The sequence below is a fragment of the Rhinolophus hipposideros genome, assembly GCF_964194185.1.
Source record: "Rhinolophus hipposideros genome assembly, chromosome: 11".
NCBI lineage: Eukaryota > Metazoa > Chordata > Mammalia > Chiroptera > Rhinolophidae > Rhinolophus > Rhinolophus hipposideros.
Window position 1 is genome coordinate 78,276,696 of NC_138057.1, and position 26,485 is coordinate 78,303,180.

At 41.6% G+C, this 26,485-nt stretch overlaps 1 protein-coding gene across 13 annotated transcripts in view; it reads right to left on the reverse strand.

The window, feature by feature from the left end:
• Positions 1 to 26,485, reverse strand: part of FNBP1 (formin binding protein 1) — a 113,518-nt gene that overhangs the window by 47,706 nt on the left and 39,327 nt on the right. For all 13 annotated transcript variants that reach the window (XR_013994490.1, XR_013994491.1, XR_013994492.1 and 10 more), the window contains exons 3-6: positions 16,805 to 16,861; positions 15,984 to 16,131; positions 3,364 to 3,426; positions 2,781 to 2,885 (exon numbers count right to left, since the gene is read on the reverse strand). Coding sequence is in view for 9 of the 13 variants with exons in the window: in XM_081067103.1 (XP_080923229.1) it covers positions 2,781 to 2,885; positions 3,364 to 3,426; positions 15,984 to 16,131; positions 16,805 to 16,861 (373 nt within the window). In the remaining 4 variants the exon portion in view is untranslated. The remainder of the gene's footprint in view (positions 1 to 2,780; positions 2,886 to 3,363; positions 3,427 to 15,983; positions 16,132 to 16,804; positions 16,862 to 26,485) is intronic.

Consider the following 26,485-nt stretch of genomic DNA (forward strand, 5'->3'; position numbering starts at 1 on the left):
AATTTTAAAGGACAATAGAATAAATCTGAAGACAGATAAGGAAGAAAAAAAGAAACTAAACGAAATAGAAAACACAAATAGAAAAGAGAAACTCCACAAAGATAAATTTTGGTGCTTGGAAAATTGTAATAAAAATGATTTCAGAAAACTCATCCCCCGGCCCCCGCCAAAGGAAAAAAGAAGTATAAATAAACACTACTAGGAATAAATAAATGGGAACACAACAACATACGTAGCAAAAATTAAGGTGAGAGAATATTATGGGCAACTTTTAGCCAATACATTTGAAAACTAATGATGAAATGAATATATTTCTAGAAATACATAACCCTGGGATCAACCAAAGAAGCAGACACCAAAGGAATTGAATCAGTAGTTAGAAACTTTCCCACAACGCAGTGTTACAAAACATTTAAGAATAGTTAATTTCATTTCACATTTATTATTTCAGAAACTAGAAAAAGGAGCAACAACCCAAAACTAATAAGTAAAAAGAACTAGAACAAGGAAAATTATAGACCAATTTCAATGACTACAGATAGACACCAAAGTCTTGAGTAAAATATTAATAAAACAAATTTAGTTACATATAAAAAAACAATACAGCTGACCTAGTTGAAATTGTCCCAGGGATGCTAATTTGGTTCAACAGAAGAAAATTGATGAATGTAATCGCTCGCATTAATGGATGAAAGGGAGCAGAAAAAGTATTCGATGATATTCAATATCAAGTCAAGCTTAAAAAAAACCTCTTGGTAAAACAGGAAAAGAAGGGAAATCCCTCCATTGAATAAAGGGTGTATTAAAATCATGCTTAATGGGGAAACATTTGAAGCACTCTCTTTATAATCAATGCAAGATAAGGAGTCCACAATTACTGCTTCTACTAGCGAGAGGGAGGTCAACAGAGCGAGATAAGAAAAATAAATAAAAGGCAGAAGGATTGAAAAAGAAACAATAAAACTGTCATTATTTGCTGGTGATTGGACTGTCTCTCCAGAAAACCCAAAACAGAAATAAAAAGAGTTTAGTAAGGCTCTACTGTTAATATATAAAAGTCATGTGTTCTATGCTCCACGTAAATTAAGTAAAAAACATCGAATGCAAAAAATGAAGTCAGAAGAAATGAAATGAAAGTATGATTTTGTTTACATAAAGGCAAAAAAGAGGCAAAATTCTAAAACAGACTCTTTGGAGATACATACACATGCCGTAAAGCTATGAAGAATAGCAAGGAAATGTTAACACCAAATTAAGGATAAAGTTTATCTCTATTTAAGGTGGGGGTAAGAAGGAGGAAGGTAGGGAGGGAGAATTGAAAAACACCAATAAGATTTTACTTCTTAAAAAAAAAAAAAAAAAAAAAAGAGATTATACTTCTTAAGACCGGTGGGCCTTTATTATTCTTTACACTGTATAGATAGTATAGTACATATAATTTTTTAAAGAAAAGGCTCTGAAGGGTAAAATACCTTTTATTAATACTAGTTGGATGTTTTAATGTTTTCCTCCTCCTTAGTTGTTTGTATTTTCAGATATTTCTACGAGGGTGGATAGTTTTTATACTCAGAAAGAGACGTGAAAGTAGTTTCCTTTAAAAAATCTTTAAATAAAAGTCACTCTAATTTCACATTTAGGGTAATAAAATATTTGATAAAGAATGCATATATTTGCGCTACATACGTTTCTGGGACACATCTACTGCTTTTAATCCAGTTGTTTTTTGATAAACTTTGGGTCAATCTATTTTAATTGGATAACATTTTAAACAGTTTGGGGAGTTGGCTGTTTAATGAGAACTTATGACAAATTTTTGGTAACTTTACCAGTATTTTAGTAGATCTTTTAACAGTAAATATCCCCACTCAAAATCAAATATAGATAATGAGAATGTGTTTTAATATATTAGATAATTTTAGAGGAAGACACGCTAATATTTACCTAGGCTTTAAGCAAGGAATTTAAATAATATTTACCTGGGCAAATAACTACATAACTAATTCACACTATTTTTCAACTAATCTCATCTCCAACTAATCTGGCAAAAGTGCAAGAAATCTATGAAAAGACAGGGCTTTCCCCCCACATGAAGTAGGAGGCCGTGAAAGCCAAAACAGCCCTGGGCTGTAATGAATGAATACTGTTATTGAACAGCCTAATTTTGTTTACAGCGTATTGATGACTTTCATAAAAAGAAAATTCCACTTCTAGGGAAAGACACACATGGAACCACAGGAAGATACAGTACAAGCTTTATAATATTGCTAATTGCCAATACAAGTCCATTTAGAGGAAAGCTTTTGAAGGACTCACAAAGGCCAGGCTTCCACTACAACCTGTTATCAACCTGAGTGAATCACTCAGAAGTCAGGCCAGCAGTGTCTCTTTATCTTCCTAACGGAAGCATTATGAGCAGCCAAGCTCTTCTAGATGACGCTAAACGGTCTGCTCCAGCTTTCAAGAGGTGGACCTTTTCTCTGAAAAACCATTAAAAGAAAGCCACAAACTCCAGAAACCACCTGCTATGATGCGTTCATCGTCTACGTCTCCGTGTTATCATCCTGGTGACTGAACAAATAAGCAAACCGCTCACTCCTGACACTGAAGAGTCCCCACGTTTTAGCTTCTGGTCCCCTTGACAGTTGACACAAATTGAAAATGATCCCAGGTAGAGTGGCCTTTTGCGGCTGCAGTCAGAAAGGAGAAGTTGGGGGCCGCCACACTGGGGGACGTATGACAAACATTAAAAGGGGAAATGAAAGGCTCACTTTCACCTTTACCTTTTCAACGTCTGCTTTTGTAACGTTTATATCAGCATCCATTTTCTCAAAGTACTGCTGTGCTCGGTCAGCCTCTTTGCAATCCCGCTCAAACCGTCTTTTGCTCTAAAAGCAGAGAAAAATGGTGGTGGGGAAAGCCATTATTAATGAACCCAAGAGATTCCTATGAACAGATACAATTTTACCCAAATCCCCCAAAGACCATGCCTCTCCGAAGTGATTTGCTATGTGTCATCATTTCAGGACGTTCTTTTCAAATCTGCATTTCTGTGCACCCAAACTGTCACCCTCCTATGCCTCCATCCTCTCCAGCCCTCGACAACCACCAATCTGCTTTCTGTCTCTAGTCTTTGTTCTTTCCATATGAATTTTAGAAAAATGCTCTCCTTGAGCTCTTTTGGATCGACATTTTACTATAGATAAAAGCGTCTAGAAATATATTAAATCCAAATGAGGCAAGTCTCTAAAGACATTTCTTTAGTGTTTTCATTGGTTTTGTGCTTACTGGTTGATTCCAGCCTGAATTAAATTCAAATGAGAAAGCCTGCTCAGACAGTTCCTGAGCTGTTGGTTTTTCACTTACTGATTCAAGCTGCTTCCAGCAGGTCTCTATGTGTTGCTGTGCCTTTCGTCCTTCATGAAAGTGCTGGAAGCGAGAAACGAACCTCTGATTAGTACACGCCTTTCCTCATACTAACACCAGAGGGAAAAAACCCCTCCACTCAAGTAATAAATATGGAATACCCAGCAGATGTGCTCCCAAGAAATTTACGAGTTAAAAAATAAAGGGGAAAGGAAAACGAGACTCGTCAGAGTTCCCTTTAAGGCTTTAGATATCATAATATTGAGTTTGAAGACTTATACACACCACTTTTAAAAAATGACAGGAATGTTTTATGAAGACAAAAATCACTTACATCTTTATTTTTAATTGCTTGGAGATGCAATTCACATACCATACAACTCACCCATTGGACAACATACCATACAACTCACCATTGGACAATTCAATGATTTTGAATAGAGTCACAAAATTGTCACAATAGATTTTGAATAGAGTCACAAAATTGTCACAAAATTGTGCAGCCATCACTACAATCAATTTTAGAACATTTTTATCACCCCCCAAAGAAACCCTGTACCTTTTAGCTGTCACCCTCCTATCCCCCCATCCTCCCCAGCCCTAGGCAACCACCAATCTGCTTCCTGTCTCTAGATTTGCCCATTCTAGATGTTTTCTATAAACGGAATCAGACAATATATGTGACTGGCATAATGCTTTCATTATTTTACAATGTTCGCTTAGCATAATGTTTTCAAGGTTCATCTACATTGTCACATGCATCAGTACTTCATTCCTTTTTATTGCCAAGTGACATTCCACTGTATGGCTATATACCACAATTAGTTTATCCATTCACCAGCTGATGGACATTTGGGTTGTTCCCAGTTTGGGGCTATTACGAATAATTCTGCTACAAACATTTCTGTAAAAGTATCGTATAGATAAATGCTTCCATCACTTAGATCTTTTTAAACTTTAAGGTACATTTTCCTCCCTGGTATCTGCAAAGGCCCTGAGGCCGGTGTGGGCCTCGGGTTGACCAGTCGGGACACCAAAGGACTAGACCAGGGCGACCCGCAAGAATATTAGGAGATGGGGTCAGAGAAGACAGGGGCAGACTGTGTGGGGTCTTGTGGGCTTTTTGTTGATGACCTGGGAGCCATGGATGACTCCAAGTACAGAAGCACCATGTTGTGAAGGAAGGTTCCAGGTAGGAGGCCCTTTTCCAACCCTGGAGATGACAGACCTGGACCACGGGGTAGCAGTGCAGGTGGGGATAAAGGGTCAGAGTCTGGGTGTCCTGTGATCAGGAAAGCCACCAGGCTGTGCTGCTGCATCTCATCAGCTGTGGGCGGTGACGTACTCAGGTGTCAGGGGGACTCTGAGGTGCTCCTGACCTGCCTGGACCATGTGAACAGATTCCCTTGCCCTCTGCTTCTGTTAGGTTGCCACAGAGTGGTTTTGGCATATCAGAGGGCAGGATTTAATCTGCAGCTTCCTCTAGCTAAGATGCTATAGGACGGCTGGGTCCCTCGACCAAAGACCGCGGCTGTGGTCAGGCAGACCCCTAGAGCTATATGAAGCTCCTGTAATGCCCCCCTGCCCTCTGAGACCTGGGACCACAGCAGCTCTCCACTGCGATCAGCCCCAGCGTACTCAGCATTCCTCACTGCTTTTCCTGAGCTCTCTCCGCAAAGTTCTAAATGCTCCTTTTAATGAACGACCTTCCTTCAGTTACTAGGTTGAATGTGTTGTTTGTTTTCTGATTGACAGGTAAGCACTGGTGCTGTGGGTGTGCTATGGAGAAGGCAGGGTGGCAGAGGACAGACACGAAGAGATCCCCTCCCTCAGAGCTTTCTCTCCCCCTGTCAGAACCTGTGGCTCAGGGGAGCCACAAAAGATAGCTGACTATTGGGAGACGGGGGAGGAGGAGACAAAATCAGATTTTTTTTTTAAAGAACAGTGCTCCTTTATAAGGGAATGTTTCTGGTCTCTCTTTTGAGGTCACGTTTCACTGTTTTAAGTACCTCTTCACAACACATTTTAGCCATCCAGCAATGTTTTGGTTTCTATGAACCCAAGAGCAATGCCGGAGGACTTCATTTTTCAAGTCTCCTAACAGACACAGGGATACAACAGAAAAGAGATGGAGTCTCAGGGTAGGAATAAACAAGCAAGAAGGGATCAGGGCTGTGGGAGAGTGAAAGAGCGGAGCTGAGCACGGAGTTAGGAAAGCCTGGAACTCCGGGGGTGGGGAGGGGGGGCAGAAAGTGCAAGCAGGTTTTCTGCAAGCCACAAATAGCACTTTAAAAACTAGAGGGAGGAAGTGAGGGAGGTGCTCAGGGGAACAGAGAGTGGGGCAGCCTGGGAGGCAGAGTGACAGGCTGGAGGAGGGAGGCCAAGGCTCAGCTGTGCCCTTTCAGTGAGAAGCCTTGGGTCCTGGAGATCCCTGTCCCGTCAGAAATGTGACTTTCCCAAACTGTCAATTTCGCAAGCAGAATCACCGTGTTCTGTAGTTGGCTAAAAAAATTTCACCATTTCCCCAATTTCACTTTGAGATTCAAAAACGACCCCCCCAAAAAACACCAGAAAACCTCAGCATCAAATTCAGAGCCCTGCTCTACAGATCTACAGCAACTCTTTTAAAATGAATGTTTTCACACAACAAAAGGTTCCTGAGTAGAGACAAGAAATGCACACACAGGAACATGCAGAAAGGGACAGCTGCTGCCCAGGAAAGGCTTCACTGTCACAGGAATCTTCTCTAAAGACAGTCTATAGTCTTCAAAAAAAAAAAAAAGGTCGTATTTTGGAGGGATGATTTTGATAGAAAACCCATATAAGAAACTCTCTTGTTGCTCCTTCATTTAACTATTTAATAATAAATATGAGTTTATTTTTCAAGGACAGTGTGTCTTTGACTCTACTGGTGAGATTTCACCCAAGAAGAACCCCCCAGCCACAATCCTGCTCGACTAAATCAATTATCTGAAAGCTACACTTGTGATGGTAACATATCACGTGACCTAAGGAAAAAAACCAAGGCGTCGGTGATTTTCCTTCCAATCTTTCTGTCACAGGTTGTGTTCCTCTAAATGTATTGGCTATAACACACACACAAAAATAACGTCGTTGCTGCTGATTCCTTAGGAAGCGAAGAGATGGAACAAAAGATGTCCTCATGGTTCTGAGCATACCATGCATGACCTAGATAGTGGCCGTCATTTGTATCCAGCTCCGTCTTCCCTCCTGGAATCGGACTAGCTATTTTAACAGCTACAAAGTTAAACAAACTGGCTTGTCAGATGTGTTTGTTGTTTATTAACAAACAATGGCAAAACATTTCTTCCCCAGACAGTGAGCGAGTGTGTATCTAAAAAGTGTGCCTCTAAGCTCTAAATAAAGAGGAATTGTTCTCTAGAAAAAGATAATAAGCACTTTTTTCCCAGCCACAGAGTGAAGTCATTGCAGCTCCTTTCTCCTGTTAGAGGAAAGACAGGAAATGCCATCTCCAGAGACCCAGAGAAACACTCCCGTTTTCTCCTGTAAGAAGATGCTTTAGTTTCTCTTCAAATATAATCAGACTCTTAAAAAAATGCCTGATGGTATCTGGTGGAGAGCTAAATTCACTTATTTTCATTTCAGCATTTTGGTTGACCCTTAAAAACATACAAATAAAATCATCCTTCAAAAGAGGTTTTAGAAATTTCCCAGTGACCAGGGATAGCTGAGATAAAAAATCATAGGGAACCTAAAATAAGCAAGTATTAACTTAAAGAAAAAGTACAAGGACAAAGCTTTCAAGATTTTTACTGCTCTACAAGAAACCATACTTAGGCTGAATAGACAAACTGTGAGAAATGTTTATTATTCACACTCTACAATTAGGTACAACAGCTGCTCACTTTTACCATATATATGCTATATATACTAAATATATATAGTATATATATCTCTCTATATATGGATATATATACACATATATAATAGACCATTAATTTTAAATAAAACTCCTTAATAAAGCAAGATTGGCACTGATGTGAGAACAGCCACTTAAAAAAAAAAGTGGGAAAAAAAAGAATAAACACTCAATTGAGGACAGTCAACCATCTGGAATTTCAAATAAAACTCAGATTCCACATATGAAAACAAAGGAAGACAAAGTCTTGAAAAGGCTAAAAAAAAAAGGAGCTTCCAGAGAATGTGTCTGTGACAAACATTAGAACTTCCTCAGAACCTACAGTGTGGTGGGTTTGAACACTAGCCGTTTCTAAGTCTGACTCGGGATTCATTCATGGAACAATAAATCTCTGCGGTTTAGATATTTATGTGGCCTGCGCAGGAAAACTGTGAAACACCTTCAGACTGGCTCAAAGGAGCATTGCACCCTCTTACTTAAATCCCAACCATCAACCCAGATACGTTCCTGATAGGAGCTGCATTCTGCTATTACTCAGTAAGGCTGATTTCCCCACATTCATTTATAAGAAAAATACCTTCTCAGTGAACTTGTTTAAAGTTCCTAAAATGCCTGCCTCCCACTGTCATGCTCAGTGGCCTGACTTCACCCATAGCACTGACCATCTGGGCACGGGGCAGGGGACCCAAACCTTGGCCCAGGTCCCGTTTCCCTCACTCCCTCTCCTGGCGTCCCTTCCCCACATTTCCTGTCATTCTCACGCTGGCTTCTGCTACCCAGAACTGTCCACAGCCACACTTCACTCCAGTAGCCTTTCATCTGTTTTCTTCCAAATAACCCCTTCTTTCATAGCCCTTAAAATTCTAATTCCTCTAAAGACTGCCAGTGAACCCTTAGGATGAAAGGATCTTAATATGACCCATATTATGCAGCAATGACTCACATCCACTCACTCGATCCTTTCCCGGGGTGTGAAGCTGTTACTTCCAAACCCAAAGAAGGAGAATGGCCACTAACAATAGGTTTAGACAGAGTGCCAGGTCGATGGGTGAAACTTTGGGGACAATATTCCTTCCCTGGGCTCGAGGGTCTTAACCGTTCAGCACATGTTAACTACAGGCCCACGTGGGCAAGGTGCTGTTCTAAGTACCAGGACAGCCCCTGTCCTGGGGAAACAGCAGGCACAGTGGTAAGAAGAAAGAGGGTAGGGAACAGAGAGGGAAGTGTGTGAGTGCAGGTGGATTTTAGATGGGGCGGTCTGGGATGATGTTTGAATGGACCTTTGAATAAAGTGCAGGAATGAACTTGAAAAGGTCTGGGCAAACACCCCTCCAAGCAGCAAATGAAGATACTCCGATGTGGGGAAGGGCTTGGTGTGTGCAAAGACTAGCGAGACGCCAGTGCAATTAGACCGAAGTGAGGGTAAAGGCAGAAGTCAGCGAGGACTACACCTTGCGTGGAAGGCTTCCGGCCACAGTGACCACGATGGAAAGATACTGGAAGGTTTCAAAAGGGAAGTGACGTGGTCTGGTTTGCACTGTCACTAGATTGTGCTGCTAGATGGAGGATGCACTGAGTGGGGGCAGGAGTGGCAGGGGGACCAGGGAAGAGGCTGTTGCATTTGCCTAAAGGAGGGTTGTTAGTGGGGAGGGAGGTGGGGAGCTGGACCACGGAGTACGGTGGCGCAAGTCTGGAAGCAGAGGGATGGATTCGGAGGCTGAGTCCCCGGGTGTATGAGGGAGCGGCCTAGGGGTGGACATGGAGAAGTAGTGAGACGCGTGCCGATTCACAACACTTCCTGAAGGCACACCTGACAGGACTTGATGTTATTTAGAAGATGGCATGTAAAGGGAAAGACGTCCTAGGTGCCCCACAGTTTTGGCCAGAACAACTAGGTTAAAAGGAAATGCCATTTACTGACTGGAGGAAATGCAGGTTGGAACAGGGCTGATAAAAAAGTTTGGGGGATCCAACGTTTGTTTTCGGGTAGGTTGCCAGACCTGGTGCATTGCACAACTGGGGGGCGTCATTCTCACTGCTGCTGGGCTCCACCGTTTGCTCTGACAATGGTGAGATGGGGGTAACTGGGAACAGGAGAGTCAGGTGAGACGCAAATATGAGTCAAGTAATTCTCACAATTCTTAGAAGAAAAGGAAGGTCTCATTCCAGCTTACAAGGGAGAGAGACAAACCCAAAGTCACATTTCCAATCTATGAAATCAGGACAGAATCTAAGTATCCTGATAAGTAAGTATGTTATCCCATAAATGATAACATTTCTTTGGTTCAGCAGACCAGTGGTTTTGCAGGCGACAGAACCACAGTGGTGACGGGACCTTAATGAACAGAACACTACTACACCTGTTCCTTCAAATCAAAAAAGACATAACAATACAAAATATACCTCCTAGAGATACATTCAACCTGGGGACATTAGTGTATGTGGTAATCAGTGTGACCCGCGTAACCGACCAACAAATGAAAGATCAAAGGACGCCTTGCTTTCTGATTTATTTAAATAAATTCAATAACACCAATAAGGACGCATGGCTATGAAAACCCACTGTTCCTTTTCCAGATTGTGAAATCTGAAACCTGCCTCGGTTTTCATGTGTTCTTTCCACACATCCTGGCTTTATAACAGAGTGTCCACAGTTGAATCTCAATAGGAGTACATACATCAGTCAGAAACAGGTCTGTAAAGAGCTTGATCATATAAATATATGTATATATTGTATATACATATATATATATATATATATATATATATATATATATAAATTCCTTTTAGTTTTTGCTTTCTTTCATGCTAACTTTATCTATTTGCTGCAATCTCTTATAAAAACATGTTCTAAACATACTGGAGTCAGCCCATGCTGCAAAAGTGCCTTGTAGGAAACAAGTCCTTCCGTGAGGTTCGTAAATACTTGTAGGACTTACCCAACACCCGACTTTAAGAGAAATGTTATAGCCTTTAGCATCAATGTTCAAACATTTCTGAAACCTCGGCGGGGGGAATGTAATGGTCGGTTCTGAATAATGCGGGGTCTTATAGGCACTCTGAAGTTTATAAAAATCTTCATGAGTCACTGAGGGTACTGCAAAATTGCTTCCTCTGAAACTCCTCAGATAAAAAGTGACTCTGCTCCCGCCCAATATATTGTAGTGAACCACACTTTCCACCTGTTGGGAGAAGTTTACTTGGAGGTTCCTGTGCATGCTGCCAGAACCTTCTGATTCCCCCTCACAAACACCCTCCTGGGTGGTTAGTGAGGATCATTGCGGGTAACCCCAGCCAGGCTCAAAGGCTGGAGCGGATCTGAACAATCTGTCTAAAACCCGTTAACACCTTGATTCAATGTGCGAACACTGCTGGCAAGAGTATATTTACAATAGTGCTTATGGAAGAATCTATCGGATAGCAACTCTGAATTATCCGCACCTCAGACAAGCCACGTCCAAGGTGGTGTGTCAGTGACTTGGGAGTCTCACCTCCACTGGTGGTAAAGGCCGTTAGTCAGATAATTGATCAAAGCTTCATCGAAAACCATAAATCTCGTAGGCTTTGACCTTGTATTCTCATGTCTGGGAATTGATCTTGGAGAAATAAGCTCCATCCCACACACAAAGAAAATAGCTATAATAGTAAAGAGTTCACTGCAGTGTTGTTTTTATAACTAACTAACTAACTAACTAACTACAAACTGGTAATTGCCTATAGATCAAATAATGAAGAATTAGTTAAATGAATTATAACAGAATTAGACATAGTCACCAAAATACTACTTATTAAAACTATATAGTTCACGTAGAAGCATGGAAAGTGCTTATGATATTAAATGGGGAATAAAGAAAACTATAAATTATATTTATACTAGGACTAATACTCATAAACGTCATGTATAACATACCGTTTCCCCCAAAATAAGACCTCGCCGGACAATCAGCTCTAATGCGTCTTTTGGAGCAAAAACTAATATAAGACCCGGTATTATATTATACTATACTATACTATACTGTATTATATTATTATATTATACCTGGCCTTATATTATAGTAAAATAAGACCGGGTCTTATATTAATTTTTGCTCCAAAAGACGTATTAGAGCTGATGGCCCGGCTAGGTCTATTTTTGTGGAAACACGGTACAGACACTCAGAACCCCCTCATCTTGGGCTTCCAGAATGTTCACGTTCCCTGATGAGAAGTGTTGCTGGCTCAGACATCAGACAGGGAAAAACCTAAACTTCTCTGCTTTTGTAGATGGCAAGTCAAGGTTCTCTTTTAAAGAATTTACTTTTGAAAAGTCAACATATTTTCATAAAAATGAGCCGACAGATTTGTGTGTCAGGACAAACACTGGTTATTTGTATAATTGTGTGAGTGAGCTGCACTGTAATATGAGAATACAGCTGACGTGGAAACTGCTGCATAAAAACCATCTTTCTCCTAAAAACATGAACGGCTAGAACTATCTGATCTTAGAGGTTTGAAGACTTAGAGATGAAACAGCTGGCTCATTTTCATGCTATGGCCCCAAGGGCAAGGAGAATGTCCATCTTTCCCACTATACCTTCCTCTCTTTTTCTTCCGTTCACATCTATATAAAAAGGGAAGGAAACCTCTCTTTTTTGCATAGTGAGCTATTTTCACCAGGCTGACTCTTGGTAGAGATTCCTCTATTCAAATATGGCAAAATCTAGGTAAAAAGTAATTCTCTACTAGGATTCTGAACTGAACTTACAAATACTCCATACGCAGTAACGAGACCCAGCAGTAATCCTGTGAATTCCACATCGTCCCTTTGGGCAGACAGGATTTTGCCACTGCGTCAAATGGCTCAAAAGGTATTACACTGATGGTTAAGAATGGTATTTAAGCAAGACGCTGTTTCTAGTCAGCCATCAGAAATGGTAGCGAGATCGAAAAAATTTTAAAGTAGTTTTTCCAATTCCACCAATTCAACATTTTTAGAAAGGTCATTTTAAATGCAGTGAGTACCTGCTGTTATGCCACATGGTCACGAGAAGTCCTCTGTACACTCCTGTTTTCCGTCAGAAACCCTGACCAAAGAGCTCGGGGTAGGAATGAGAATTTGTATTGCAAACAGGAGGTAATGGATATGCAGTGCCTGTATATCAGTCTACCCCAGCAAGGTGCTAGGTGCTTGGTACTTGTCTTCTCGAAATCCTCCCTCCAGCTCTTTAAGGTGGTCATTATAATCAGCCCGCAGTTACAGACTCAGAAGGGGGAGCTCAGAGAGTTTCTGTAAACTACCTCAGGTAGACAGTGGGGCTACCTGAATCCTAAGCCCATTTGTTGGCTGGAAAGCCCGTGTCCTTTCCTCTCCTTGTCCAACAGCCTCGCAGGGAGCTATGGCTCTGGGTACACACTAGTGATCTTGGGTCCCCCCCCTTCTAAGATCTAAAGCACGCTGTCAACACTTCATTGCAGACCAACGAAGGAGCACCTGGATTTGACATCAGAAGAGCTGGACTTGAGGTCCAGCTCTGTCATGCCACTTCCGATAAGAATGTCACCAGAAAGTAAAAATGATGACATTTTGTGGTGATTCTGAGTCAGCCTTCGGAAAATTAGATCACTTACTAGAAAAGGGGCAGGGTAGTCAAAAGTGAAAGTTTTAAAGGAGAATTATTGGTTAATATGAGTGGATCTCAAGGTGTTCCTTTGTAAAGTGAACAGCCATTTAATCCACATCCTTGGATGTAAGTTAAAGAAAGTAACTCAATGGAAACCAAAACGCGCATGTGTACACGCACTGCCCTGAGAGGCGGCGTGTGAAACCCAGCCACACCATGTGACACAGGCCTGCCTGCTTCCAGGCTCCTCGTCTTGTGTAAAATGTACAAGATGACAGTCCCCGCCCCCAGGGATATTGTGAGGATGAAATGTAAATGCAATAGATGTCAGATATTATAATCGATAAAAACACCCAACATTATCAGAATAATGTGAAAAAAAATCACAGTGTATCAATGTATAACATAATGCCACATTATGCAGTCATTCAAAGTCATAGTAACTATTATATGGGAAAAAGCAAAAACGTTCATGATGCATTATATTAAAACACCACAAACATACATGTGCTTACGGATATTCTTTCTCGAATTTTAAAGGGTTTCACAACTTCCTAAAATTTCATCTTAGTATAATTACAAAATGCTTTAAGAGAGCCTGGTGTTTGCAGCTCCACCCAACAGAAGATTTGACTCGGAGACGTGTCCTTGTAATTCTCCTTAAAATAAAAGGTACACTATGTATAACAAGATATTATTTAACGTGTATCTACATATAATTTACTCTATAAATTACTATAATTTGTGATAGAAAAAGGAACAGATTTCAAAATACAGATATGATGTATTGTAAAAAAGACGTGTGATTAACAGTGAGTAAATAAAACAAGAGAACCCAGTTATAACACAACAAAGAAATACAAGGAGCCTCGGCTAGTAAAACAAAGTCTAACTGAGAACTAAGTGCATCTAAGCCTGCTTCTACTTCTCAATTATTTCTTTCACTCGAGGAGTATTTATCGAGAGCCTGCTTTGTACTGCGCTGGACTCTGTTCCAGGTGTTGGGGGCCCGACGGTGGACAAGGGTTCTAAAGGAGCACCCCACACTAGGATGTAAGCTCCCTGAGGGCAGCTCCTCATGGAGCTTACAGGAGCTTACATCCTGGTGTGGGGTGAAAGAAAACAAACAAATACATCAAGTGTATGATGCTGGTAAGTACTAAGGAAAGCAGGGGAAGGTGGTGAGAAAAAGGAGGGGAGGGACTTTGCATTTTAAGCAAGGCGGGTGAGAAAGACCTCAAGGAGAAGGTGAAATCCCTGAGAAAGAAATCAGGAAGTGAGCACACTGCAGATACCTGGGGGAGAACTTTCCAAGGAGAGGGAAGCCGGTGCAAAGGCCCTGAGGCAGGTCACGCGGGGCATGGAGGAGAAGCAGCAAGGAGGCCACGTGCTTGGAGGAGAGGAAGTCACAGAAGTAACAGGAAGCCAGGTTACGGGGGCTTCGCATCTCATGATTCACTCCAGAAATAGAATTCACTAAGGGAGGTGCACAGACTTTTCGTTTAGGGTGTTGCAAAAATGCTAAACCATATGGGTGGACAGGTCATCAAGAGACACAAAGCGCTGATCAAGGTGACAAAAGGGAAGAAGGTTGAAAGTTTGCAAAGTTGAGGGGACCAAGAGAGCAGGCGCTTGTATTTCATTCTGAACCACAGTACTCTGCTCCCCCACGTCCTTTCCATCGTATAGAAGAAAAGCTCTCCTTTGATGAATGGTCTAATAGAAGCTGTCGTGTGGGATCCCAGCACCTGGTTTCTCAGCCAGGACACTACCGGCACCTTGGGCTGGTCACTCGTTGTCGTGGAGGCTCTTCTGTGCCTGGGAGGCTGTTTAACAGCATCCCTGGCCTCTCGCCCCCAGATGCCAGTAGCACCCCTGCAGACACAGTCCCCCCCAGCCAACCACACAAGTCTCCAGACATTGACAAATGTTGCTGGGCGGGGAGCAGAATTGTGCTAGTTGAGAGTCACTGCTCTAATGTGAATAGATGAAAGCTTCACCTCGTTTATTAATATTCTCTTTTGAAACCAATGTGTCGATTGTAAGGCATGTATCTCTTCCTAACTTCTCCATGGAGCCAAAGCCACGGGCTACATACTTATAGTTCGGAAAGAAGTAAACTCCTCAGCTCTTCCCAGCACCTCCCTGTCTCAGGCCCTTTGCACTGGCTGCCCCCTCTGTGGAATGCTGGTCCCAGGCAACTCCTACTCATTCCTCACGTCTTGCTAGAAAGCCTTAACCACTAAGCCCGGTGGGAAGCTTTGCCCTGATCCTGATCCTAAGCATGTGAGCTCTTCCTAGTCCATGCTCTCACAGCTCCTGTATTCGTACTTTGTAGCAACTACCACAACTGCAATTAAATAATTATTTTGGTCATTATTATTTAATGTCTCCTCCAGTTCAGCAGGAACCCTACCTATCTTGGCTTGTGCATCTCCGGAGCACTAAAAGAATGACTGTGGACCCAAATTTATATACAAAAGAATCTCGCTGGCCAACTTTGGGACTTTATTCCTAACGAATTATTATGCACCTCACAAGCGACCAAAGTACAATGATACAGACCATAGCTTAAAAATCAATCTCTTAGGGCAAAATCTTGACTATGAATGCACTTTGAGTATCCGTGTTTCCTTCTTTTTAACAAAACAAGCTAAGAAAAGATTTTAATGGTGTCAAGAGAAGCAAAAAGGTCCTCTTGGTTGGATGGCAATGAACGACCCACGGAACCAAGTGGACGGAACTGAGGTCATCTTTCTTGCTTTTTTGAACTCCTTATAAGCACTTATTTGAACATGATTTACCCCACACAGCATACACCATAAACACATTTAAATTCCTCAAAGGGTTTAGTGTTCTGGGGGCCACAGAACAGTTTCAGAGTGTCTGAGGGAAGGTTGACATCATATGCAAAGACCTAGCCACACTTTCTAGGAACTGGGCGCATAACCTTTTTTTGTTTTTCCTTGTGTGGGGGGGTGCATAACTTTTATATGATTCTCAAAGGGGTCAGTTTAAGATTCACCACTTATACGATTCTATTTAATTTTAAAGTTTCTAGGGATATTCCCCTTATCTTTGGTCCATCTCTTAGGAAGAAAAAATGGATTTTTGGTTACCGATTTCCTCTCCTGTTTCAGTTCCTGGACATAGCGTGCTAACTCCACGGTGATCTGTGACGTCATGTTCTCGGAGATCACTTCATGTTGCCCCGCGTAATCGTTCATCTCATTCAGGGTGGAAAGGAAGGCTTTACATGCCGTATACCTGCGGAACAGAACACGCCGCTCCTTTTCAAACAAGGCCACACGGTGCTTCACTCGGGCGCAATAGTAATTAAAATCGGGTTAATTTGCATCGACCTCCCATAGGATCCTGACAATTCATTACACCTAAGAGTGTTCGCATCAAAACGGCTCAGAGTTAATTACAACAGAAACAGTTTTCCTTTTGTGAAACCGAATTGCTCCACGCAAGGCAGTGTTTGGCTTTGCTGATACTTAGTCCAAATAAAATACAAAAATACACATATACCAAAAATGCCATACATATTTAGATCTAAATTAGAGACATAATACGTTTGGGCTGCCTTAATTACTGACTAAAATAGACATATTTCTTGGATGAATGAGTAGTGTGAAAGAGACTCTTGATCCAAATCAAGATTTAAGAATGCATAATCCACACTTCCTGTATCTGCTTAGATTATATTCTAAGCGTTTCCTAATTACCTTAATTGAAACAATCTGGAATCAACCAAGTAACTCGGCAGAAGAAAAGTTAATTGAGTAGGTTTTTATTTTTTCTCTCCCCCATTTTAAAACCTGGCACAAATATGAATGGGAATGCAACTTATTTTTCTAGCTATACAGTTCTTTCCTTCGTAGCCATGATCGGTGGCATAAAGATATTACTACATGATTATCAATGAAAAACATACCTGTATTCTTCTTCCTCCTTCGAGTTCTTTTTAGGTTGGTATTTCTTCGAAAGATTCCTACAACAAAAATGCGGACATGTCACCGTATAGAGAAAGATAACTGAGAAACAAGGGGATGAAAGATGAAGCCAGTTGCTCTTGTTTATAAGTTTCAAGAAAATAATTACAAAGTGTCCGTAGCTGAAATCCACTGATCTGCTTCTATCTTCCAATATGTGTGATGAAGCTCTTGTTACGAAGGAGTCATATAGCTTTGAATCTTTACCTCAAAGACCAAGCAAATAAAGGCAGAAATGGTCACTAGCTGGCTACTTACCCGGATGTTACGACCCCGCTTTATTTAGTTGAGAGTACAGACCATGTGTATAAATGCAGGGGCTTTCATGGAGCACTGAGCTCAGGACAGTGTTTCTAACCAGGCCACCATTCCCTCTGACCATCTTCGGTTGAGCATTATCTAAATCCAAGGAAAAGTATGTGGGCTGTGTCCAAATGTTTAAATTAGTGGTCAAAGTGCCAAGGGCACGTTGTCAGGGCCATGTGGCTGGTCTCCCAAAGAACTCATGAAAACCACCTGTGAACAAGTCTTCTTGAAGGCAGTAGACACAATATTTGGGGGATGCTCGTGCTAAGACATCTAACTAGGAGAACTTTTAACCTGCCTCACAGGTTTGTACTGCACACGCTCCGATTCGCCAAAATCACCTACCTTCCTCTCTTTTCCTAATCCCATCTCCAGGTCAAGCATTCATGTGCATTCAGCACACTTAAATTTACACAAAAACTAAGAGTAATCATGGCAAAACAAACAAATAACAACAACCAAACACCACCTCAGTAACACTGGATCCACTGGCCGATTTCTCGTGGGTCCTGACTTGGTTGCTATAGTTACCAAAACAGCCAGGGGAGGCTGGTTCACAGTGGGACTCATCTGACAGCACCCCAGAATTCACTTCCCTGTTTATCCCAGGTTGCTATTCCTCTTTTAGACTAGATACCTTCATTTTTTTCACATTATATTTCTTCCATTTCCCCTGAGTCTATAGATTTGCCTAGAAAAAAATGTGCAATAATAAATTTACAATTTTGATTATGGTACAATTTACAAACTGAAATGTGATTTCACCTCTAACAACGTGACTTTGGACACTGCAAGCAAGTCTGTGCTTTCAATTCCTCATTTGTAAGTCCAGGGGCATTGTAGGAAATGACCTCTATCGTCCCCTCAAGGTTGGCGATTCCGAGGGAATATATAATACCCAGTAGAACATGTATTGTTGGAATAATTAAAAAATGATGACATGAGGGGTGGCCCGATGGCTCAGCTGGTTAGAGCGTGAGCTCTCAACAACAAGGTTACGGGTTCAAGTCCCGCATGGGATGGCGGGCCGCGCCCCCTGCAACTAAAGATTGAAAATGGTGACTGGACTTGGAGCTGAGCTGCGCCCTCCACAACTAGATGGAAGGACAGTGACTCGGAGCTGATGGGCCCTGGAGAAACACACTGTTCCCCAATATTCCCCAAAAAACTTTATTTAAAAAACAATGACGACCTGAGTCTATAACAATTTAAATACTATAATTGGACAAGCTGATGAAATAATGTACTTCCCTGAAGGTTGCTACACTTAATCGATGTCGTATTTTCTCCATTGATACTCTGGATACAAGCCAGTGTATCTAATAAATCTAGATTTTAAAATGTGAAAAAGCAATTATTTCCTTAAAGAATGTGCCTTAGAGAAAAAACAATGCAAAAGAGAGAATCTTGTATGTTGAAAGCACAGTAGAGTTGAGTAGGTTTATCACAACTACTCCTTACAAGGTAGGTTTAGTAAAAATAATACCACGACTGGCATGAAAGGGGAGCACATGGAAAGCAGATGACAATATGATCGATAAATTCTTTTCCAAATTTACTTAGAGTAGCATACATGGGAGACTGAAGTATTGAAAAAGCCTAGCATGTGAAATATTTTTAGTGCATGGTTTTAAATTTACCCATTTCTTCTGTTAACTATAACTTGCAAATTGAAAATAGCACTTCTCAGTTCAAACCCTACATTAAAATTCTTTCAGAACTTTATTTTAAAGTTTATTTAAATCCTTGTTTTCCTTTAGCTTTCAGTCCTTGGCAGCTATAAAAATAAACTTTACATCTAGTTGAAGGAAACAGCTTGAACAGCTCCAGGTAAAACCATCCTTCTTTTTTTTTTTTTTTTTTAATACTTTTTTTTAAGTAAGGCACAGCACACAGTGGCTCATGTGGGGGTCGAACCGGCAACCTTGGTGTTATCAGCACCACGCTCTAACCAACTGAGCTAACTGGCTGCCCCTACAACCAGCCTTCTTTATAGTTTCTTCTTATCCTCAATTCCTAAAGTGGATTAAAGACCAGTCATGGCCATCGGGTTCTGATGGCTGAGTGTCACTGACAAAGTTAGTGTATAGAGAATTCGAATGCTTCTTAAAAGCACCAATAAATAATTCACTCTATAAATGCCGGCAGAAAACTAAAAGCTTAAGAGGTCTAGAAGTGAATTTCAGATCTAAAGATATACATCTTTCAGGGACCAATCCAAAAAAAAAAAGATCAACTTTCATTTCTGTTCTCTGAGACAGGCTTTCTCACCCTATTTGTATGAGGTTATTTTAAAAACAAGCCGGCAAATAAACCACAAAAAGCATCTTAAAATTTATGGGATCTTCCTGAAAATTTTTAAGTGTTTTATATACTTAACTTGCTCTTCAGAGAAGCTAATTAAAAGGTAAGCAAAAAATATACAACCTTTAATAAGGATCCTGGATTTAAACTTGGTTGATCCTAGGAACCGCAGGGAAGCTTTTAAAAAGGAGACACTTGGGCCTCATTCCAGACCCTCTGAAATGGAAGGTCCAGGGTTGGGTCCAGGAATGTTTTGTTTTTTCTCTCTTTTATTTTTTTTAAAAAGCTTACCACAAGATTTCTGGGAAAAGGTGGCAGAAGAATATTCGATCAGAGAATTGTGCTTTCTCAACAACAAGAGGTGAAAAATAACAGCCAGGAAATTTTTCAACAGCAGAAATTAAACCGAAAAAGAATGGGGTAGAACCTCAGTCTACACACTTTGAAAAGTGGTGACCGGGGTGAGGGACCAAAGATTTTGAACCAGCATAGAATGGAAGCTGGCCCCACCCTCACTGTCACAGGGAATAATAAGTCCTTAAAACCCCCGAGAACTGATGCAGAGAGAAGTACATTGAGAAGTGAGTAAGCAATGAGGAAGAGAGCCAGGACGACCATCCATATTCCAGGGCTCCCGCAGGAGTGGGAGCAGGAGCTGGCCACCTGGATCTCCACTTTCCAGGGCCTCCAAGCTGAATGCCTGAGGGGAGATCACCCCAAACTTAGGGATTCCAAAGGAACAGGATATACCTTTGACCTCATGGAGTAAACTCCAAAATAGAAACTCGAACAAAATTTCACAAGAGACAACAGACTCAAAGTCTTAAAGACAAAACATGCAAAACCAGGGCCTGTCCCACACCTTTATCCTGTAATGGAGCTCAGAGAGAGAGACCAATGGAGCACACAGGCACACTGGTGTTGCTTACGGTGATAACAAAAGCATGCGTAGGCATTGGCCTGTGAAGTTTACGTGCTTTACCTCATTAAGTGCCCTCAACAACCTCAAAGGTGGGAATTAGTACGAGTCACAGTTTACAGATGAGAAAAATAAAGCACTGTGTAATTTGCCCAAAGTCAATGAAAAAACTGAGATTGCATCCTGGGCACTGGGACGCTATAGTCTGTCCTCTTAACCACATCCCTAAAATACCCATGTTAAATACAAGCAAGCCAAAAAGATATGCTATGTAATACAGGAAGGGAAGGAGGGAAGAAGGGAGGGAACGACAGACAAAAACCCAGTCTGGAAGAAAACATGCGAGGAAATGAAACAAAACCAAACTCCACCGGAATATTTTACACTATAGATAAACTTAATAAAAATGCAAAACCAATAGAAGAAGAATTCCCCACCCCCACCCCCACCCCCACCCAGACTATAGGATAAAACAGTGGGATGAAAAAGGGAGAATGCAAAGCTAAGGAACAGAATGCAGAACTAAATGCACCAGTACAGAGCTAACAAATAAATGAGGCTGGATAATTTAATAGAGAGAACGTTTGAGAGAATCATCATGTGAAAGCAACTAACATAATCAGAAAAAAAGATGATCTGAAAAAGAAGGTAAGAACATAAGGAAAACTCCTATCTCTGAAGTATAGCACCCAAAATGTAGGGCAGAAAAAATATTTAGATATAATTGAAGAAAGTTCCCCTGATGTCAATGAAGAATTGAACCTGCATATGAAAGAGCTTTACAGAAAACAGAATGATCCACAACAAGGCATAGTCTGGTGAAGTTATCAAACTGCCAAGTGGAAAAAAAAAAAAATCTTCATATATACCGTCAAAAAAGCAAGTCACCTACAAAGAAAAAGAATCTGGCTGGCCCCAGACTTTTCCATCAAAAGACAATGCAACAACAAAGTTTGGAAAGAAGGCAAGTATGACCAGAGAGGAACCAAATCAAATTGTTGGCACGCAGTGGCATTCTCAAACAAGAAAGAACTCGAGGATTATGCCATAAGCCCTTATTAGGGGAAAAACATCCCTATTTTTCTTGATGCCAAGAAACAAGTGGAGAGGCTGTGGTAGAAGGGATGGTAGTGAGCATAAATCAGTATTTAAATACAGAATTAAGACAAATTAACTGTGGGAATCATGTGATAGACCAAATTATATAACTCAATTAGAACAGGAAGCACAACACGGAAATACTATTTTCTTTCTCTTCCTTAGTAGTGAGTTGAGCCTGTTGAATATTACAACATGGAGTTTGAAGAAAAAAAACAACAATAAGGACACACAAGTTTTTCATAATCTTTTTGCTAAATCTCATGAGTCTTTTAATTTTTAAAGTTCAGAAAATCCTTCAGTTTCATTTTAATGTCTTTTCTACTGTTAAAGTAAATTTAAATGTAATCCCTTGTATACACAATATGCAACATATTTCATAAAATGATTTTTACATAGTTACCTTTTATTTAAAATGAGTTCCGATTAAAAAAAAAAAAAAATTTGACCAGGACATGAATGGTTCATCAAGAAGAGAGTACAAATGGCTCAAACGTATAAAACCATGCTCAACCTCATTTGTACGAAGAGAAATAAAAATTGACACTCAGACTTAGCAATTTTTACTTATCAAATTGGCAAAAATAAAGAACATTGGTGACAAGAAGCATGGAGGGTCAAGATAAGCAGCAGTGCCACACACTATGGTGTGAGTGGTAAGGGTCACAGCCCAGCCTCCAAGAAGGGCTACTTGGGAAATTCTATCCAACCAGAGAGTTACTTTTAAGAAGTTATACTCTAGCTAGGCTTGCCCACGTATATTATTCAAGGTTATTTATTGCAACTTTGTTCAGAGTTGCAAACAACTGAAAACAATCAACATATCCACCAATCCAATGCAATACTGTAAAGCTGTGAAAAATAAAACTCTCCAGGATACAGGAAGGGTACACTTATCTGCTGGGGAAGGGAGGAAGAAAACACACACTTCCTTGCCTGGGTATGTGTAACATCTCCCTGGAAGGATACACGAGAGACTGATAACCTTTATTGTCCCTGGGGATGAGGGAGGAGCAGGGACACTTCACTGTGCATAAATTTTGTACCTCTGGCCTTTTAAATCATATGCATTCATTATCTATCATAACAAATAATTTAGGTGATTTATTTTTAAAAGAAACAGTTGCTGAGGGCAATCAATCGTTGGTGCTCTTATACAGGTCATAGAAGATGCTTTAAAATTATATTGGGAATTTTGCCCTACACTGTCTTTAATAAATAATAACTCTAGCAGGGGTTAACCATGTTTTTCTGTAAAGGGCCAGAAAGTAAATATTTTAGCCCTGTGAGTACATCACAGTTGTGTGGTCTCTGTTACAACTATTCAACTGTCACTGTTTTTGCAGAAGCAGCCATAGACAATGTTTAAATGAGTGGATGCTGCTGTGTTTCAATAAATCTTTATTTATAAAACCAGGCAGTGGATGGATTTGGCCATGGGCTGTAGTTTGCCAACCAGTGACCTACAGAAACCAAAACCCTAATTATCATTTTCTATGTTTAACATGAAGTTGGCATTTTTTTCCTGTAATGCAGAAAATAATATTTAATGACAAATGTCTCCCTCCAAAAATCATGTTGCTTTTTCAACATCAGACTAATATTTCAAGCAACTGTTTGTTGAATGTGCTCCAATCACGTTGGCCTTTCCGTTCTTTGAACATGTTCCCACCTCAGGACCTTTGCACTCGCTGATTCCTCAGCCTGGGAGAGCTACTCCCAGACCCTTCCAGGCCTGCCTTCTCCTTTCTTTCAGTTCTGAAGCAGTGGGTTTTCCCTGACTAGTCTACCTAAGTAACCCCTGTCCCCCAACATGCTATTGCATCACTAGTTTTACTTATTTGGGGTGGCGAACGATTTGCTTCCTTGTTTATCTGCATGCAGTCTCTTTCCATGGTGAGCAGGCGGGCCTCACAGGCTCAGGCACTTCCTGGGTCCCATTCATTAGAATCACTCAGAACTCTGTTGACACATTGTTATTTGTTCTGTTTGTGGTTAAACCCTCATCAGCTCTGCAGGCCTGGGCAAGCACATAAATCTCCTTGAAGGACTGCTGACCAAATATCTTAGACCTGTACCCTGCTGATTCATTCTTTCTACACCTCTTTACTAAGCACCTATTATGTCCGGGCAGTGCTCCTTACTATTGGGTACATTACAACTGAAAGAGCCCTGCCTGGCGGGGCTTACATCCTAGCAGGGAAGGGGCGGGACACAACGAACAATAAATACAAAGTACGTAAGAAAATTATACGGACTGTCAGAAAGTTATCAGTGCCGTGGAAAACCTGAAAAGCCAAGCAGGTGACATGTGAGCAAAGGCTTGAGCGAGATAAGGGAGCTGGTCACGTGCATCCTGGGGGAAGAACATACAGGAGCTCTCTACACGGAAGGGCCAGTGCAACGGCCCTGCGGTGAGAACATGCCTGGCATGTGTCAGAAACAGCACGAAGGCCATGTGGTTACAGCAGAGGTAAGGAGAGAGAGAGGAAAGAGATGATATCCGAAAGGTATGGGGACCCAATCGTGTAGGGCTTTACAGGACATCCACTGCAAGGATTCTGGATTTACTCTGAGTGAAATGGTAGATGTTTTGAACAGTGAAATGCCGTGATCTGCTGCTTTGTGGAAACCAGGCAGACAGGAGGGGACTAAGGGAATCCAGTTAGGAGCCTAATAATCCAGGCACGAGGTGGCGGGACTGCACCCCAGTGGCAGCAGTGGAGGTGAGGAGAAGGGGTCGGGTCCTGGATACACCTGGAAAGCCAAGTCACAGTTAGGATGAGGAGGGAGGTGTGAGAGGAGAGGGGAGCCAAGATGACCCCAGGTTTCTGAGCTAAGCACAGACATATGCCCCTGCCCTCGAGTGAGTGGGGGAAGCTGGGTTGTGGAGATGCAGATTTTGAGCGGAGAGATTGCTTCAAATACACTACATTTCAGATGTCGTTTCAACACCCAAATGGAGATTTTGAGGAATCTTTCTGGCGTTCAGAATAGAGGTCTAGCTGGGAGACACATATGTGTGAGCCGTTGCCTTGTAGGTCAAACTTAAAGCCATGAAACAGGTGAGCTCACCAGGGGAATATAGATTGAGACGGGCAGAGGACCGGGGACTGGGTACCGGGGCACCTCAGGGTGAAGAGGCAGGAGGAACCAGCCAGGGAGGCGGAGAAGAAGCTTCCAGTGAGCGAGGAAAGAAGCCAGGAGACTGGTATTTGAGAAGCCAGGTAAGGAGGAGGGGGCATCCACCCCATAAAGCTGCCAAGGTCAAGGCTGACGAGGACAGAGGAAGGCGGCTGGGTTGAGCCGTATGGAGGTCACTGGTCTCCTTGAGGGTAGCGCTGGTGCCACGTGTGCTGAGTTTAAGACAGTAAGAGGAGAGCAACTGGAGACAACCATAAGGACATGTTTGAGACGTTGTGCAGCAAAGGGAAGCAAAGAAATGGTGGGCAAAGTGAACTGAAGAGATTCGTTTTTCAATGATGGGTGACATAATGGCGCATTTGTGTGCAGATGAGAATAATCCAGTAGAGAGTCAAGAATTGACGTAGGAGAGAAAGGAGAAACACTGGGCAGAGCTCTGGAGTTGGACAGAAGAGAACTCGTGCACGAGGACGGCCTGAGACAGGAGCATCTTGGGGGGCGGAGCATAGAGGCATGGGAACAGATGCTGACAGCTGGGTAGAGGGTGTGCGAGTCTGAGGACGTTTCCTTCTGGCTGCTTCCACTTTCTCTGTGAAAGAAGAAGCAAGCAGCGAGGATGGGAAAGGGGGTGTTGGCGTTTGATGGAAAAGAAACTGTGGGTGACTGGCGACCGACTGCCTGGGGGGGGCGGTGCAAGGTTCATAATACCAGGGAGCCGTGTCCTACACAACTGGACTGAGAAACAATGACTTGAACCGGAGTGGTGGGGGAGGCGGAAGAAGGGGGGGGAAGAGTCACTTAGGAGAGTGGGGAAAGCGAGTCGAGAAGGGATCAACAGTATGATTCGTATCAGCATGAAGGGTCCAGCTGAGATCTCAGTATAAAAGGTTAGAAGACTCCTCAGAAGGATTAGTCTTCTATTTATTTTTTTTATCAACTCCTTCTAACAAGTACAAATTTAGATACTTCTCAGGGACTTAAAGAAACAAATGTTAATATTTAAATCTCAGGAAAAGTACTTCCCCATAGATGACCATCATAGCGGTACTAGTGATACTTTATTTCAAGTGGTCAAACACCAGTAAGACAGTCAGTGGAGAGCTATTAAACCTTACTCTAAGCCTATACTAGAATTTGGAGCCTTTTCCAACAGTGACCCATTGGTTACCTAAGTCCTCAGTTCCCCCATTCAGGGCTGATAAGAATGGGCAAGGAGCCAGGGGGAGCTAAGAAAGGACTTCCCCTACACGACACAGAAAGATGTAGAAACTTGTAAGAATTATCTTAACGGCAGCGAAAAACAAGCTTCCAAAGCAAAAGGAGAGAGTGGACTAAGGACCAGCAAAGAGGAGTATGTGCTAATAGAAAAAAAAGAGACAACAAATATAGATACATCCATAAGGTGAGACCTTATTTTGGCTAAAACTGTATGGAATCCACTTTCACATGTAAGACATTTTATGACAAACTGCAACATTTAAATAATCAACAAGAAGCAGCTCATTCTCTACTCCTATTTGCAGTTAGAAAAGCCTCAAAGGACTAATGAGGCTGATATACACACAGGGCACTAAAACCCATCTGGATTCCACGAGTTAGAAAAATGATTTCATTCAGCAACATTTCAATCTTATTTACTCAGTGGAAACAAAACTTGTCATTCATAAAAATATTCCATAGATCACAAGTAGGTGCTCACTTACAAACACCACCAACCCTAGAAGGATCCACATTCTTTCAGTGACGCATAACATACCCTTTCTGCAGACACTCTCTGGATTAAAACGAAATGTTGCCAAACCAAAAATCACTTAGACCTTTAACAAGTCTTAAAACAATCTGCACAAGCCAA